This window comes from Coregonus lavaretus (assembly GCF_964263955.1).
Source record: "Coregonus lavaretus genome assembly, chromosome: 24".
NCBI lineage: Eukaryota > Metazoa > Chordata > Actinopteri > Salmoniformes > Salmonidae > Coregonus > Coregonus lavaretus.
The window spans coordinates 44083473-44101818 of NC_140011.1; the positions used below are offsets into that span (position 1 = coordinate 44083473).

An 18346-nucleotide genomic window follows, 5' to 3' on the forward strand; every position below is an offset into this window, starting at 1 on the left:
AAGGACAGAGGAAACAAGGACAGAGGAAACAAGGACTTGACAGCTACCGGTAGTAATGTTATCAGGGTCCATATCCAAAAAGAGTGCTGATTTAGGATCAGTTTGGCATTTTAGATCATAATAAATATTAATATATGAACAGAAGATCCAAGATCAGCACTTTTGGAATACGGGCCGTAGCGTCAGTTGGAAGGTCTCGAGCGAGGTCATCGTCTCTCTTGGGGTCAAGTCGAATTCAGGGGTCACGTGGCGGAGCTGTCCTGGCTTGTCTGATTCTGATTGGTGGAGCTGAGCGTCTCCAGCTGCTGAGCGCGCTCAGTGTGGACGTTGAGCAGCGTGGCGTTCTCCTCCGACAGGACACGGAACTCATCCTCCAGACAGACCATCTCCACGGCAACAAACTCCTCCTCCACCAGCTCTGCCAGCAGTTCACGCCTGGAGAGGAGGGGGGGAGGGTTAAAGGTTAAAGGTGGTGGTGAAACCAGGTGAATTCACAGATTAAAATGTGGGGCCATGGGCAAAAGTAGGGCACTTCGTAGGGAATAGGGTGCCATTAGGTCTTCGTCTAAAGTAGGGCACTTCGTAGGGAATAGGGTGCCATTAGGTCTTCGTCTAAAGTAGGGCACTTCGTAGGGAATAGGGTGCCATTTGGAAAGCAACTGGAAGTGCCTCCAATGCCAGATGTTTATGTGAACGGGACTTCCTGGTTTAAATGAAGGTTAGCCTAATAAAAGTAAGTCGTCTGGTAGCCAAGCGGGTTGTGACCTGATCTGGCAGACCGCCATCTCACTCTCTAAACAAACTATGGCCTTTGGACTGTGGTAGTGGGGTGTGTGTGTGTGTGTGTGTGTGTGGGTTGGTTGGTTCTTATTTCCTTGTGGGGACCTAAAATCCCCAAAAGTCCCCACAAGGAAAGTAAAACAAAGAAACTTCTCCCCATGAGGACAAAGGCTATTTTAAGCTTAGGGTTAGGTATACAATTAGGGTTAGAATTAGGGTAAGGGGTTAGGTTTAAGGTTAGGAAAATAGGACTTTGAATATAAATTAATTTGAAGAACATAACGTGTGTAGGTGTTTTCTGTGTCGACATGTGAGGCGGAGCGGGTGTTGCAATCCTTAACGCTCGGCCCTCTCTCTCTCTCTCTCTCTCTCTCTCTGTCTCTCTGTCTGTCTGTCTGTCTGTCTGTCTGTCTGTCTCTGTCTCTGTCTCTGTCTCTGTCTCTGTCTCTGTCTCTCTCTCTCTCTCTCTCTCTCTCTCTCTCTCTCTCTCTCTCTCTCTCTCTCTCTCTCTCTCTCTCTCTCTCTCTCTCTCTCTCTCTCTCTCTCTCTCTCTCTCTCTCTCTCTCTCTCTCTCTCTCTCTCTCTCTCTCTCTCTCTCTCTCTCTCTCTCTCTCTCTCTCTCTTCCCCCTTTCTGTAACCTGTAATCACTTCGGCATTGTCATAGAGAGTTAAACTACATACAGATCTGGGACCAGTCTAACTGTGTGCACGGGGGGGGGTACTAACAGTTAACCAGTCTTTCAGACAAGTCATGCATGATGTATCATCTCCCTCCCATCACTTCTTGTGTAATCAAAAGTATTACTGTACTGTAATATCCCCAAGAGGAGTTGCATTGTAGATCTCACCATGGGGTGAACCAGATTGATACGACTATGTGGTTGGTACTAAACATTGTGTTGTACACGCCATAGCGTTGTACTGTACTATACTCAGGGATGGGTGTAAATGACTAAATACCCCAAAGACCAATGTATAAAAAATTAAATATACAATACTTTTGCAAAGTACTGTATTTAATTAAAATACACGTAGCTGGCCGAACAGCAACGACATTCTCAGTTACCGTTACAGAACCTTCTTACTTGCTATGACAGTGATATATTGTTGTTTATCTGCCTTAGTTGAATGAACTGTCTCTCTGGATAAGAGCTTCTGGAACACACTGACTGACCCGGTGAATCCAGGTGAAAAGCTATGATCCCTTATTGATGTCACTTGTTAAATCCACTTCAGGTCAGTGTAGATGAAGGGGGAGGAGACGGGTTAAAGAAGGATTTTTTTTGAAGCCTTGAGACAATTGAGACATGGATTGTGTATGTGTGCCATTCGGAGGGTGAATGGGTAAGACAAAATATTTAAGTGCCTTTGAACGGGGTATGGTAGTAGGTGCCAGGCGCACCGGTTTGTGTCAAGAACTGCAACGCTGCTGGGTTTTTCACCCAAAACAATTTCCTACGTGTATCAAGAATGGTCCACCACCCAAAGGACATTCAGCCAACTTGACACAACTGTGGGAAGCATTGGAGTCAACATGGGGCCAGCATCCTTGTGGAATGCTTTCGACACCTTGTAGAGTCCATGCCCCGATGAATTGAGGCTGTTCTGAGGGCAAAAGAGGGGGGTGCAACTCAATATTAGGAAGGTGTTCCTAACGTTTGGTATACTCAGTGTAGTTAATTTAGCAGATGCTCTTATCACACCATAGTGCCATCAGACTTTTGATACCAATGTAAGGTGAGGGGGCCACAAAATTGTGAACCGCTATAAACAAAATGGTATTTTGTATTTTGGGGGAAATGTATTTCACTTTAACAGAAAACAACCAACTCATTAAACAAAACAAAAAACACAAATACATAGGGATATTTTTTCCAGATAAATTATCTGCTATTTCATGGCCATGATAGTCTTTAATGTGCCCTTAAGGAAACACAGGAATCGTTCCCGTATCTTTTTGGAGTCTCTTTGCTAACATGATTTTATATCATGTTGTTTTTAACAACATATTCATCCACTCCGTGAACACTGGCTCAGACCAGCCTTAACGCAGACACAATGTTTCAGACCAGCCTTAACACAGACACAATGTTTCAGACCAGCCTTAACACAGACAGAATGTTTCAGACCAGCCTTAACACAGACACAATGTTTCAGACCAGCCTTAACACAGACACAATGTTTCAGGACCAGCCTTAACACAGACACAATGTTTCAAACCAGCCTTAACACTGACACAATGTTTCAGACCAGCCTTAACACAGACACAATGTTTCAGACCAGCCTTAACACTGACACAATGTTTCAGACCAGCCTTAACACAGACACAATGTTTCAGACCAGCCTTAACACAGACACAATGTTTCAGACCAGCCTTAACACAGACAGAATGTTTCAGACCAGCCTTAACGCAGACACAATGTTTCAGACCAGCCTTAACACTGACACAATGTTTCAGACCAGCCTTAACACAGACACAATGTTTCAGACCAGCCTTAACACAGACACAATGTTTCAGACCAGCCTTAACACAGACACAATGTTTCAGACCAGCCTTAACACAGACACAATGTTTCAGACCAGCCTTAACACAGACACGATGTTTCAGACCAGCCTTAACACAGACACAATATTTCAGACCAGCCTTAACACAGACACAATGTTTCAGACCCGCCTTAACACAGACACAATGTTTCAGACCAGCCTTAACACAGACACAATGTTTCAGACCAGCCATAACACAATACCTCAACATTATATTTTACATTCTGTCTGGTTAATCCCTGTTATTTCAGACTTGTCACTCAACAGACACAGTCTTGGTGACCTAGGTACCTGGGATCACACGCCATCTGCCATGCACTGTAAGGCTTTGTCCCATAGGGGGTGCACAACCAGGCTAACCCACAGTGCATGTAGGAGGGTTCCTTTTGCCCCTTCACATTGCCAACACACACAATCCCATCCTATGTAACCTTAGGGAAGTGAAATAAAATCTATGAAAAACGTGTATACCTTTTCCCTTGTCTTCTCTGGCATTTTGCCCAATATCTGAACTAATATAAAACCCTGTCTTCTGATCTATCTCAAGGCGTAAATAAATCCCTTTGCCACAATTCTCAAGTTTTCACAGGTGTCATTATTAACCTTTAACAGCTTGTTGTAACCTAAAGAGGCAGACTGTACAGAGCTTGGTAGTGAAAATACATCTTCTACAACATTGTTGCATTTTGACTAGGGGTGTAACGATCCATCTACTACATCGATGTATCGATTTATATTCCTATGATCCAACTACATCGATCTGTGCTCGGCGAGTTGGCCTTTTGGACAACATATATCAATCTAACATCGTTTTAAAATGTAATAAATCGATTGTATCGATACTAGGAAATAACCCATTGGATTTAAGCACGTCAGACTTTATATGGATGTTTTTTCTTAGCACTTTTAATGATAAAGGCTTTAAACATTACTCGATTCAGTCTGCCTATCCGTGACGTCATCGCCCCGCGCCAGCAGCAGCGCAAAGGCGCAAAGACAACAAAACATAGCATGGCGGACGACAGAGGAGAAGCCGACGAGCGAGAAATTATCAAGCCACCATTGCGGTCCTTACAAGAAACAGGAATCTAGGAAACTTCACCTGCACTGTCCAGTATCCAGGTATTTATTTCAGTCACACTGGTTGAATTTTTGGCTAAAAGGTTACTGAATCGATTTCAAGTCACTGAATCGTTTCGGATCGTATCGTTCAAAATGAACCAATATCGTCCTTGAATCGTATTGACAACCACGAATCGTGATACAAATCGAATCGTTGTTAAAACGAATCGTTACACCCCTAATTTTGACATAATGTCACCACCTAGTTTATTTTATTTATTTATTTCACCTTTATTTAACCAGGTTAGCCAGTTGAGAACAAGTTCTCATTTACAACTGCGACCTGGCCAAGATAAAGCAAAGCAGTGCGATAAAAACAACAACAACACAGAGTTACATATTGGGTAAACAAAACATACAGTCAATAACACAATAGAAAATCTATATACAGTGTGTGCAAATGTAGTAAGTTATGGAGGTAAGGCAATAAATAGGCCATAGTGCAAAATAATTACAATTTAGTATTAACACTGGAGTGATAGGGGGGGCGCTAGAGAGCGTGCTATGGAGTAGACGTGCATTGCTAGAGCTCCGCTCAATTTTGAAACAAATTAATATTTATCTTAACCTCTCACAACCTATAACTTCAAACAAATATGACAAAGGGAAAAGGCAACAAAAAAGGGGGCGCTAAACAAGATAATTGGAATGAGATAGACAACGAACCAATTTCAACGTCGCCGACCCACGAGGAGCTAGCTGAAGAGGCTAGCTTCCAAGAGTTCCCCACAGATCCTACTCAAAGTGACATACTGGCTGCCATAAACGCACTAAGCAAGAAGGTGGACACAAGGTTGGCTGATATCTCAAAGAGTATTGGGACTTTGGCCGAAACTGTGAAGGCAACTAAGGGAAGGGTGCACGAGGTTGAGCAGACGACAATCGATCACGAGGCCAGGCTACAGGACATAGAGAAACAGTGCGCAACGCTCAAAAATGACAACAAAACCCTGAAGGCCCGACTGGAAATGCTCGAGTCGCATTCAAGACGCCAGAACATCCGAATATGTGGGATCCAGGAGGACACGGAGAAAGGGAAACCCACTGAATTTGTCTCGGAGCTGATACCGGCATTGCTGGGGAGTGAACACTTCAAAACGGCCATCCTGATCGACCGCGCACACAGAGCACAGGCAACGAAGCCGGCCAAGGGCGGGCCACCAAGGCCATTCATTGTAAGGCTGCACTATCCCCACACCAGGGATCTCATCCTCAAGCTGGCTAGTCAAAAGTTCCCCCTTAACTACAACGGAGCCAGGGTGTCTTTCTACCCAGATCTTACCTTGGAGGTGAGGAACCAACGGAAAGAGTATGATGAGGTACGCAACAAATGCAGGGCGGCCAACATCCGATATGGATTCCTCTTCCCAGCCCGGTTTAAGGTGACAGTCGAGGGATCAACACGTACGTTTGACAACGCAAAAGAGGCAGATCTGTTCTTGACAAGCAAGCTCCCCGGCTGAGGATACAGAACGGCTGTGCCAGCAGGCTAAATGGCCAAATACAGGCCAGGAATGTGTGTGAATTGAATTTCCGGCCTATGTCTTTTCGATCAGAAGATCAGAAATTGGGACTTATAGGATAGGTGAGATGTTGTGGCTAATATAGCATTGTTTGGCATGTCATGTTTTAGCGCCACTCACCCCCTAACATGAGAGTTAAGTTAAGTGTTATTTAATATTAGTTTATATGCGGAGCATCTATAGACGACGAGTTAGTTCAAGCTTTATGTCTAGACACCCTAACGTTTGTGTGTTAGCCAAGGAGTGCTTCGTTTGGGGAAGTCACTCAGTAAAGGGACGGGAGGGGGGTTGGGGTCTGTGTTTTATGTTCACGTTTATTAGTACAGGTGGCATGACAAGCTCCCGCACGGCGGGACGTTTTTCTTCTGGGTTTTGTATGACAGCAGCAATTTGCTTTAAAATAAGAAATGCCACATAGTGACCGAGCACAGAGTAGACCAGGTGGAATAAAGATAGTCAGCTGGAACTGTAATGGATTAGGGCATGTCGTGAAACGAGCTAAGGTTTTTTCTCATCTTAAATCACTGGGTGCTGACATAGTGCTTCTTCAAGAAACTCATATTAAACGCCCCGCGCAGGCCAAGCTACGAGTCGGCTGGATCGGTCAGATATACCAGTCTAACTTTGATGCAAAAGCGAGAGGGGTAGCAATCCTGATAAGGAAAAACATTCCTTTTGTTTACTCAACCTCGATTTCAGATCCTAATGGTCGGTATATTATTGTGGCTGGTACACTGAATTCAAAACCAATAACCTTGGTCAATTTATATGGACCCAACTTCGATGATCCAGTATTTTTTCAAAGGGTATTTAAGGCCATACCAAATATCTCGGATACAAGTGTTATTGTTGGAGGTGACTTTAACTGTACGTTAGACCCTCTTTTAGATAAACAGCTATCAAGGTCACTTCAACAATCAAATGCCAGTGTCTGTCTAAATACATTGATGACAAACCTTAACATTGTCGATATTTGGAGACTGACGCACCCAACAGACAGGGATTATTCTTTCTTCTCATCAGTTCATAAATCATATTCCAGAATTGACTATTTTTTGTTGGACTCCAAACTAATCTCAGCAGCTGAGTCGGTTACCTATCACCCCATTCTAATTACGGACCACTCTCCTCTGTCCATGGTGCTGAAACTCGACAATATGTCGACAGGTCGGCGACCGTGGCGCTTAGACGCATACCTGTTGAAAGATGAGGCTTTCTGTCAGTATTTGGAGGAGCAGATTGCCTTTTTCCTCAGTACTAACGACACGGGGGATGTTGACGACTCCACCCTTTGGGAATCTCTAAAGGCTGTGATTAGAGGTTACATTATTTCTTATACATCAGAGAGGAAGAAACGTGCCAATACTAGGCTGAGAGAAATTGAAAGAGAGTTAGGGGAACAGGAGAACGTTTTTAGGACAAATTCCTCGTATACAGTCCTTGAGAAGATCACAAAGTTAAAGTATGAATACAATACCATCCTTTCGAAACGGGTGGGCTCTTTACTTGCTAGAACGCAACAAAGTTATTTTGAACTGGGGGACAAACCACATAAATTATTAGCAAGACAGCTAAGGCATGTACAAGCATCTAGAGCTATTCACAAAATAAAAGACAAGAAGGGTAAAATAGTAACAGATCCGCAGGACATTAATAAATGCTTTGCACAGTTTTACTCAGAGCTATACCAATCAAAATGCGATGCTACTGATCCACAAACTATGGAACGCTTTCTCGCTGATTGTGAACTTCCTAAACTAGACAGGGGGGCAGCTGCCGCACTCGATGCAGGGATAACCTTAGATGAAATTAACACAGCGATAGCACAATTTCCAAACAGCAAGGCCCCTGGGCCCGATGGATATGTAATAGAATTCTATAAGAAGTACTGCGCTAGTCTATCTCCACTTATGCTGCGAATGTTTCAACAATCCAAAGAAAATACCAAACTCCCGCAAACACTGTATGAGGCTACAATAGCCCTGATCTTGAAAAAATATAGAGATTCCATGGAGATGTCGTCGTATCGCCCCGTGTCGTTACTCCCCATAGAAAACAAGGTGTTGACAAAGATATTGGCAAACCGATTGAAAAAATATATTTCCGACATCATACACCCTGACCAGACAGGTTTTATCCCGGGCCGACATATATACTACAATTTGAGACGCCTTTTCAACGTAATGTATCATGATCATAAAGTTGAGGCAGTGGTAATAGCTCTTGATGCAGAGAAGGCGTTTGATCAGATTGAGTGGAAGTATATGATGTCGGTTCTGGAGCATTTCGGATTTGGAAAGGAATTTATTAATTGGATAAGAATTATTTATGCACACCCAATGGCGTCCGTGGTGACCAATCAGGAAATGTCGCAGTCATTCCGCCTGTTCAAGGGGTGCCGACAGGGGTGCCCTATTTCGCCTGCTCTCTTCGCTATAGCCATGGAACCCCTTGCTACGCGCATTCGGGCATGTGCCGATATAGCTTCTGTTAAAATAAAAGACACACAGCACAAAATTTCCCTATATGCAGACGATGTTCTTTTGTTTTTGTCCAAGCCTAAAACGTCTATTCCACCATTACTTAACTTGATAAACACATTCGGCTCCTTCTCTGGCTACAAGATAAACTGGCAAAAAAGTGAGATGATGCCAATATCACGGCCTGTGGATATGCAATTTCTGCAATCTACCCCGCTTAGAACAGTGAGGGACAAGTTCACAAGCCTTGGCATTGTAGTGACAAGAGACCTTGACCAGCTATTGAAAGTGAATTGGGACATGAAAATATATCAGCTTAAACAAAATATAGATTTCTGGAAAACTCTGCCTATTTCCTTGGTTGGTCGTATAAACGCTATTAAAATGGTTGTCCTACCCAGGTTTCTTTACCTCTTCCAATGTCTACCCAATTTCATACCACAAAGCTATTTTAAGAAACTGGATTCAATAGTAACTCCATTTTTATGGGATAACAAGGCAGCCAGAATTGCAAAGAAGCATTTATGCAAGTACAAGATAGAGGGGGGCTTTGGCCTTCCTCACTTCAAACTGTATTATTGGGCTGCTAATCTGAACATTGTGTCTTTCTGGAGGGAAAGTTTACCTGAGATGAGACGGAAGGATATGCCTTCATGGCTTTTGATTGAGCAGGCCTCCTGTCAACGTTCCTCACTCCCTGCACTTGTTAATAGCCCATCATATGTGAAAAAAGCCACTTATGACTCCAATCCAGTCATTTGTCATACTCTTAGGATCTGGAAACAGATTAGGGATTTTCTTAACATACCCACTGTGTACATAGACAGCCCGATTAGCCGGAATCATGCTTTCCACCCTGCAATGGATGATGTGGTGTTTTCACAGTGGAGGGAGAAGGGGCTCACAACAATTGGTAATCTATACATAGATGGTCAGTTAGCTTCATTTCAACAACTACAGGCAAAGTTCAACATGCCAACAACACATTTTTTCAGATACCTCCAAATCAGGAATTTCTTAAGGACACACATCCCACAGTATGGCATGAAGCCAAATAGTCCTACATTAGATAGCTTGATCCTTGTCAAACCCCATTCAAAAGGGTCGGTCTCCAGACTGTATGATGTGCTACAGGCCCACATAGAGGTATCCACAGACACCATTAAAAGGGCTTGGGAACAAGAACTTGGTTCAGAAATCTCAAATGAGGACTGGATAGAAGCTCTCAGGAATATAAACCACAGTTCAGTGAATGCCAGACACAACCTTGTACAGTTTAAGGTGATACACAGGTTACACTACTCAAAAGTAAAACTGCATAAAATATTCCCGGACACCTCACCACTGTGTGAGAGGTGCAAGCAGGAGGAGGGGACGTTGTCCCACTTATTCTGGACATGCCCTAAATTACAGGCTTACTGGGCTCTCATTTTTGATTACTTATCTAAGGCCTTTGATAGAGTTCTAGCCCCAGACCCATTGATCGCTCTGTTTGGTACAGTTGATGGGAATAACCAGGAGGGGAAAGCTGTCTCTCTTTGTACTCTATTAGCCAAAAGGCTCATATTGCAATTTTGGAAATTGGAGACTGTACCTACCTTTGAAATGTGGTTACGGGATTTAGGGAATGTAATCCATATGGAAAAGATTCGATACAACACCTCCAATAGAAGTCCATTGTTTTACAAAATATGGCAGCCGATACTGGATAAATGGTCTAGTCCCGCTTCATAACTGGGCTGACGATCTGCTGCTACTCTGTGCTGTACTCCACTCAATATTTATTTTTGGCTGAACTACACTGCTTGTAATGACTATATGCTGTCTTCTTATACACGTACCACCTAATAGGATTTTGTTTTATTTTGTGTATGTGTGAGTTAACTTTTGTTTTGTCCTCTAAACTGGCCATCCCATCCAACAGTACAATGAATGTCATTGTTTGTATTGCTGTCTCTTTTACTTTATTTTTATTGGAAAATAATAAACATATTATAAAAAAAAAATAAAAAAAACACTGGAGTGATAGATGTGTAGAAGATGATGTGCAAATAGAGATACTGGGGTGCAAATGAGCGAAATAAATAACAATATGGGGATGAGGTAGTTGAGTGGGCTAATTTCAGATGGGCTGTGTACAGGTGCAGTGATCGGTAAGGTGCTCTGACAACTGATGCTTAAAGTTAGTGAGGGAGATAAGTGTCTCCAGCTTCAGAGATTTTTGCAGTTCGTTCCAGTCATTGGCAGCAGAGAACTGGAAGGAATGGCGGCCAGAGGAGGTGTTGGCTTTGGGGATGACCAGTGAGATATACCTGCTGGAGCGCAGACTACGGGTGAGTGTTGGAGCCAGTGGGTTTGGCGACGAATATGTAGTGAGGGCCTCTACTTTTCACAGACAGTCGCAACTCAACGATAGTCTCCCCAAATTGCGCTCGCCGCCTTTCCTTCCGTTTGTAGGCAATGCGATTTAAAACAATCCACAACTTTTTTTTTTTTTTAAAGAAGCTAAATATCCTCTGTGGCCAAATCATGCTTTAATAGCCTATTTTGAATTATTGTATTTATTTCTGTATAGACAGGAGTAAGCTAATTAGGCTATATAATTTTTGGCAATTTAATTACATTTACTTTAGGGAAAAGCTTCCCCTAGCCTTGGCAGTACTGAAGAGCTCAGCGACTTTCAACGTGGCACAGTCAGTTCGTCAAATTTCTGCCCTGCTAGATCTGCCTTTCTTCTTCTTCTATGGTATCTTGGCGATCACACAATGTAATGTGCACCCCACCCCCTACTATACCGGATGGAGACAGGATTTCCCCCAAAAAAAACTCAACTGCCAAAAAACGACTAAATAAATAAATCACAAACTTTTCTGTTAAAAATAAATAAATAAAACAGATCTGATCACTACACAGGCTCAAGGGGAACCCGGGATAATGTCTTGTGTCTTTGACTTCTTTGAGACTTGTGCTGTACAGTTTATAGCTGTGGCAATGAACGCAACTAAATCCATATTTTTAACACACAGGGTATCTTTTGACTGGCAGCAGACATTTACTACAGGCTGTGGAGTATCCACTACCATCTCTTCACTAGCACCACTTGTTTTCTCAATTATTTTAAAATCGCTTCCGCGTAGGAGATTCGAGTGACCGCTCTAACTTTTGCCACCTCAATCTCCTTCACCCTTACAGGGCACTACAGGAACTCGGGATCATGATCCCCATTACAATCGCAACACCGTCGTCCTTCTACACACCGTTCTTCAGTAATGCTCTGTTTGTCTGCATACACTTGAAACATTGCCAAATCCTTTACAATTCTTACACTGCAGTGATTTGGTTGACGAAATATATTATGGCGTATCTTACATAACCAAGCTTCACACGCTTCACATTCAGGTAATTGCTCTTTATCAACAAAAAAAACAACAGGGCTGACAGACTTTCTTCTTTTTCTCCATTCACCCAGCGGGTCGGACGCCGGGCACCAACCACACCAGGAATTCACTTCAGGTATTCAACCGGAACATCGGTCGTCACCCCTGAGATGACTCCTTTGACGGGTGCTCCACTCCGATGTTCATAAAAACAAAACACTTCTGTTGTCCGGATTCTTTTGAGGCCCACTGGAATCTCTTCAGAAATCCAATTAATCAGAATAACACCACTCTGTGACAGACTTCACTTTGCATACTTCACCATTTGACACCTCAAACGGGTTTCCCACATACGCATCCTTACTCAGGAAACGCACCCGAACAAGAAGCGAATCATTATCATTATCATTTACACACGTTTCCTCCACTCCAATTTTGGACAATTTCCTTTTTTGTTCCTGTTTTTCATTCTACTGTAGTCCATTCAGAACATTCGTCTTCCCCAAATTTACTCGACGCTCTGCTTATTTCGAACTCATCAACCACTTCCGCCATCTTCCCGTCCTCCGGTGATTGGTCGTACAACGTTATTCGTCTAGGGGCAACTTTACCCAGCCTAAGTCATTTGAGCTGCCCTGGTCAACTGTAAGTGCTGTTATTGTGAAGTGAAAACGTCTAGGAGCAACAACAACGGCTGAAGTGGTAGGCCACACAAGCTCACAGAACGGGACCGCCGAAGCGTTAAAGCGCGTAGCACGTAAAAATGGTCTGTCCTCAGTTGCAACACTCACTACCGAGTTCCAAACTGCCTCTGGAAGCAACTTCAGCACAACAACCGTTCATCGGGAGCTTCATGAAATGGGTTTCCATGGCCGAGCTGCCACACACAAGCCTAAGATCACCATGCGCAATGCCAAGCGTCGGCTGGAGTGGTGTAAAGCTTGCCGCCATTGGACTCTGGACCAGTGGAAAAGTGTTCTCTGGAGTGATGAATTGCGCTTCACCATCTGGCAGTCCGACGGACGAATCTGGGTTTGGTGGATGCCAGGAGAATGCTACCTGCCCCAATGCATAGTGCCAACTGTAAAGCTTGGTGGAGGAGGAATAATGGTCTGGGGCTGTTTTTCATGATTCGGTCTAGGCCCCTTAGTTCCAATGAAGGGAAATCTTAACGCTACAACATACAATCACATTCTAGACGATTCTGTGCTTCCATCTTTGTGGCAACGGTTTGGGGAAGGCCCTTTCCTGTTTCAGCATGACAATACCCCCGGTCACAAAGCGAGGTCCATACAGAAATGGTTTGTCGAGATCGGTGTGGAAGAACTTGACTGGCCTGCACAGAGCCCTGACCTCAACCCCATCGAACACCCTTTGGGATGAATTGGAACGCCGACTGCGAGCCAGGCCTAATCGCCCAACATCAGTGCCTGACCTCACTAATGCACTTGCAGCAATGTTCCAACATCTAGTGGAAAGACTTCCCAGAAGAGTGGAGGCTGTTATAGCAGCAAAGGGGGGGACCAACTCCATATTAATGCCCATGATTTTGGAATGAGATGTTGGACGAGCAGGTGTCCACATACTGCTGGTGATGTAGTGAATATAATCCTATATTCTTTCTTCTCTCCTGTCCTGCAGCCGTTGAGCCGTGAGTAAATCTGAGCTGAAAAAACATTGTAGGCTATTCCGTCAAAGACAACTAAAACCCTATGTTGTAATCAAAATTCTAATCTTAACTGAACGGATTTCAAAGCTCAATTCCCAGAGCTTCCCGAAAAACTTTGTCACGCCCCTTTGGTGAGGAGCAGTCATCTCACAGCAGGTTAGACCTAGTATCTTGTTATAAAAAGCATTGGGAGTGTAGTTCAGCCCGGTGTAATACAACGTATAAAATACTCTGAAGTAATTTAAATTAATTCAGATGCATGTAACAGTGTGGAAGGCAGCATGACGACTTTATAAGGAGACCCCCTGTCTGCCATCCACTGTGGAACGTGTGTGTGTGTGTGTGTGTGTGTGTGCGTGTTTGTGTAAAGGGGTGGTGGGTAGCAACCTTGTTCCTGACAATCCCCTGCTAAGACACATCACAGCTGCTGTAAAGGGATGGACTGGCCCGACTCCAGGATGTGTGTGTGTGTGTGTATGTATGTGTGTGTGTATGTGTGTATGTGTGTGTGACAGGCCTCTATGGGGTGGGGTGGGGGGGGGGGGGGGGCACAACTCTTATTGCTTTAGAGCTCTAATAACACAAGGTACACTGAGTGGACTAAACATTAGGTACACTGAGTGGATTAAACATTAGGGACACTGAGTGGACTAAACATTAGGTACACTGAGTGGACTAAACATTAGGTACACTGAGTGGACTAAACATTAGGTACACTGAGTGGACTAAACATTAGGGACACTGAGTGGACTAAACATTAGGTACACTGAGTGGACTAAACATTAGGTACACTGAGTGGACTAAACATTAGGTACACTGAGTGGACTAAACATTAGGTACACTGAGTGGACTAAACATTAGGTACACTGAGTGGACTAAACATTAGGTACACTGAGTTGACTAAACATTAGGTACACTGAGTGGACTAAACATTAGGTACACTGAGTGGACTAAACATTAGGGACACTGAGTGGACTAAACATTAGGTACACTGAGTGGACTAAACATTAGGTACACTGAGTGGACTAAACATTAGGTACACTGAGTGGACTAAACATTAGGTACACTGAGTGGACTAAACATTAGGGACACTGAGTGGACTAAACATTAGGGACACTGAGTGGACTAAACATTAGGTACACTGAGTGGACTACACATTAGGTACACTGAGTGGACTAAACATTAGGTACACTGAGTGGACTAAACATTAGGGACACTGAGTGGACTAAACATTAGGAACACTGAGTGGACTAAACATTAGGGACACTGAGTGGACTAAACATTAGGGACACTGAGTGGACTAAACATTAGGTACACTGAGTGGACTAAACATTAGGTACACTGAGTGGACTAAACATTAGGTACACTGAGTTGACTAAACATTAGGTACACTGAGTGGACTAAACATTAGGTACACTGAGTGGACTAAACATTAGGGACACTGAGTGGACTAAACATTAGGTACACTGAGTGGACTAAACATTAGGTACACTGAGTGGACTAAACATTAGGTACACTGAGTGGACTAAACATTAGGTACACTGAGTGGACTAAACATTAGGGACACTGAGTGGACTAAACATTAGGTACACTGAGTGGACTAAACATTAGGTACACTGAGTGGACTAAACATTAGGTACACTGAGTGGACTAAACATTAGGGACACTGAGTGGACTAAACATTAGGGACACTGAGTGGACTAAACATTAGGAACACTGAGTGGACTAAACATTAGGGACACTGAGTGGACTAAACATTAGGGACACTGAGTGGACTAAACATTAGGAACACCTGCTCTTTCCATGACGTAGACTGACCAGGTGAATCCAGGTGAAAGCTATGATCCTTTATTGATGTCACTTGTTAAATCCACTTCAGTCAGGGGGAGGAGACAGGTTAAAGAAGGATTTTTGAGACAATTGAGACATGGATTGTGTATGTGTGCCATTCAGAGGGTGAATGGGCAAGACAAAATATTTAAGTGTCTTTGAACGGGGTATGGTAGTTGGTGCCAGGCGCACCGGTTTGTGTCAAGAACTTCAACGCTGCTGGGTTTTTCACACACAACAGTTTCTCGTGTGTATCAAGAATGGTCCACCACCCAAAGGACATCCAGCCAACTTGACACAACTGTGGGAAGCATTGGAGTCAACATGGGCCAGCATGCCTGTGCAACGCTTTCGACACCTTGTAGAGTCCATGCCCTGACGAATTGAGGCTGAAGGCAAAAGGGGGGTGCAACTCATTATTAGGAAGGTGTTCCTAATGTTTTGTACACTCATTGGTCCTACTACTGTTCATATCTACAAAAATTTATCTGAAATGCAACCATACACAACAACCGTCGCTTTATGTAATAACACAAGAAAGATATAGGTCCTACAACTGTATCTGATTTTTTTTTACATTTTAGTAGACGCTCTTATCCAGAGCGACTCACAGGAGCAATTAGGCTTAAGTGCCTTGCTCAGGGGCACATCGACACATTTTTCACCTAGTCGGCTCGGGGATTAGAACCAGCGACCTTTCAGTTACTGGCACAACGCTCTTAACCACTCAGCTACCTGCCGACCATAGCTGAAGTAGACCTACACATACTTTGTGCCTACCGACACACACGCTGATCAGCTGACAGGATGAGCAACACTGTCAAAGATCCTTACAGGCTTCATAGCTTAAACTTCGATCATTAGAACTATAGGCTACGTTTCTGTCGAATTTTGTGACACTATACGCAATGAGCAGCGTAAAACATGCGCGAGATGTATCAATTTGAACTGTGCTTGAGTGTGCATAGATTTACGCACAGTCATGACCATGTGTATGCACAGTGTCAAGTGGTGGAATAAGGGAACTGCTTGTCGAGTGTAGCATGGGGAAAATATATGTTGAAAATGTCGGACATTCTGAGAGTAATAATTACATTATTTGTCGATTTAATTTGTATTCCCATTGTGAATTCATGCAACATCTCGACAGGCTATATGTAATTTGACCACATCAGTGCATTTGTTACGATAATCCATATAAAATAAATTAAATTAAATTATAGGCGTGTATGAAAGTGAAACCATTGTGTAAATACTATAAAGGACTGAGGTAATGGGAAATCGAATGAGAGATGGATGATCTTGCTCTGTTGGAAGATTTGGCGCAAGCTGCATTTCGCAGAGAGCGCGTTTTTAGAGACAGTTGGGACTTTTTACATATTGGCTCATCAGATATAATTTCCCAAAACCAATCTCATAGGATTTTTGCTAGGATTTAATACTTACTTTAAAAAAAGCAAACGCATGCCATTCCTGTGCACATCCAAGTGCTATCCACAAGCGGAAGCTTGCGGATCGGCATCTCACATCCCTCGATGAGCCAACGTTTTAGATGCAAAACTAACTGTAACATACAATTTCCATACACCATCGCACAGCAGGTTGAAGTCAAGAGGGGTTTCTTTGCCATCAATGGGTTCCCAAATACGAACGGAGCAACAGACGGCCCCCCACATCGACATAAAAGCGCCATCCCAAAACGAGTTCAACTATGTGAACAGAAAAGGCATCCATTCTTAATGTGCAGGCGATAGGTCATGTGATGGTCAAAAAGACGCTGCTGAATGTGGTGGCCAGGTGGAACTCGTACATTCTGCAGAACATCATGTTGGCCTACAGGAGGAAGCTGTTGAGGATGAATGGCTTATTGGTGGCTTAATGGTCCTCTCTTTGTAGCTATGTTTTTATTTTTACACAACTGAGGGAGCCAATATGTACTGTAAGAAAGCTCAGGATGTTTTTTGTTTGTTTTGTTTTCGTAGAGCAAAATGGAGAACATCATCGTATTCGTGAGCGGTCTCCCCCTTTTCCACAGGGGCTTCATATTAGTTTGTAGCTCAAACGGTTCGGACGCTACAGACCAGGAAGTTGGCACATCAGCGTTACCGACTTCAGAGGAGTCCCCTTGACACTTGTGACATAGAGCAAAATGGAGAACATCATCGCGAGAGTCTCCCACGTTCCATAGAGTGGGTTGGTCATAATAGTTTCTAGGCCACCCGATCGGACGCTACAGACGGTTTTTGTGAGAAGACCAATTTTCGGGATGTCTCCTGGTCTGGCAAACACATCTGTAGCTCGGCCACCTTCCACCACAGATGCAGAAGGCATGAGGTGGATTGAGAAGCAGATTGAGACGCAGCCCGTGCAAAAAAAATATCTCTAGTTTTTAAACTGACGGCTTTTGATGGTTATTTATTTACTGTGTTATTTAGATTGATGCGCGGGTGCGTCAATAGACTCTTAAGGATGTTAAAACAGCACACACACGTAACCATCGATTTAGGACAGAAGGCCAGTCACCAGTCAGCGTGATGAAAGGACTACATTAGATACACCTGCCAATTTCAGCGCCACCTCAGAGCACAACCAATTGGTTGCATAGTCGTGGTCCCTATACCCGTCAAACAACGCAAAGCTGTATATCGATCAAGCAAAGGCAAGCGATGACATTAAGAATCACAGATAAATCTAAAAGATGCATTGAAGTTAAAAGCAAAGGCCTTAAACTAGAGATTACATTCAGAAATCAGCCAAACAAGCAGTATGTTTACATGAGGGAAAACCAACAAATTAATAATTCTGGCACGGTGGCCAGGACCATAAGGGTTGTACATTTACATTTTAGTCATTTAGCAGACGCTCTTATCCAGAGCAACTTACAGTTAGTGCATACATTATTTTTTTTCATACCCCCTGTGGGAATCAAACCCACAACCCTGGCGTTGCAAACGCCATGCTACATCCCTGCCGGCCATTCCCTCCCCTACCCTGGGCCAATTGCGCGCCGCCCCATGGGT

General features: G+C 43.6%; 1 protein-coding gene across 1 annotated transcript in view; it reads right to left on the reverse strand.

Annotated features, from left to right (window-relative positions):
- Positions 1-242: 242 nt before the first annotated feature.
- LOC311099900 (mitogen-activated protein kinase kinase kinase 7-like) overlaps positions 243-18346 on the reverse strand; it is a gene marked incomplete at both ends in the record, with an annotated part of 50237 nt that continues 32133 nt past the window's right edge. The window contains one exon of the mRNA XM_084140619.1: positions 243-435. Coding sequence (XP_083996745.1) covers positions 243-435 — 193 coding nt within the window. The remainder of the gene's footprint in view (positions 436-18346) is intronic.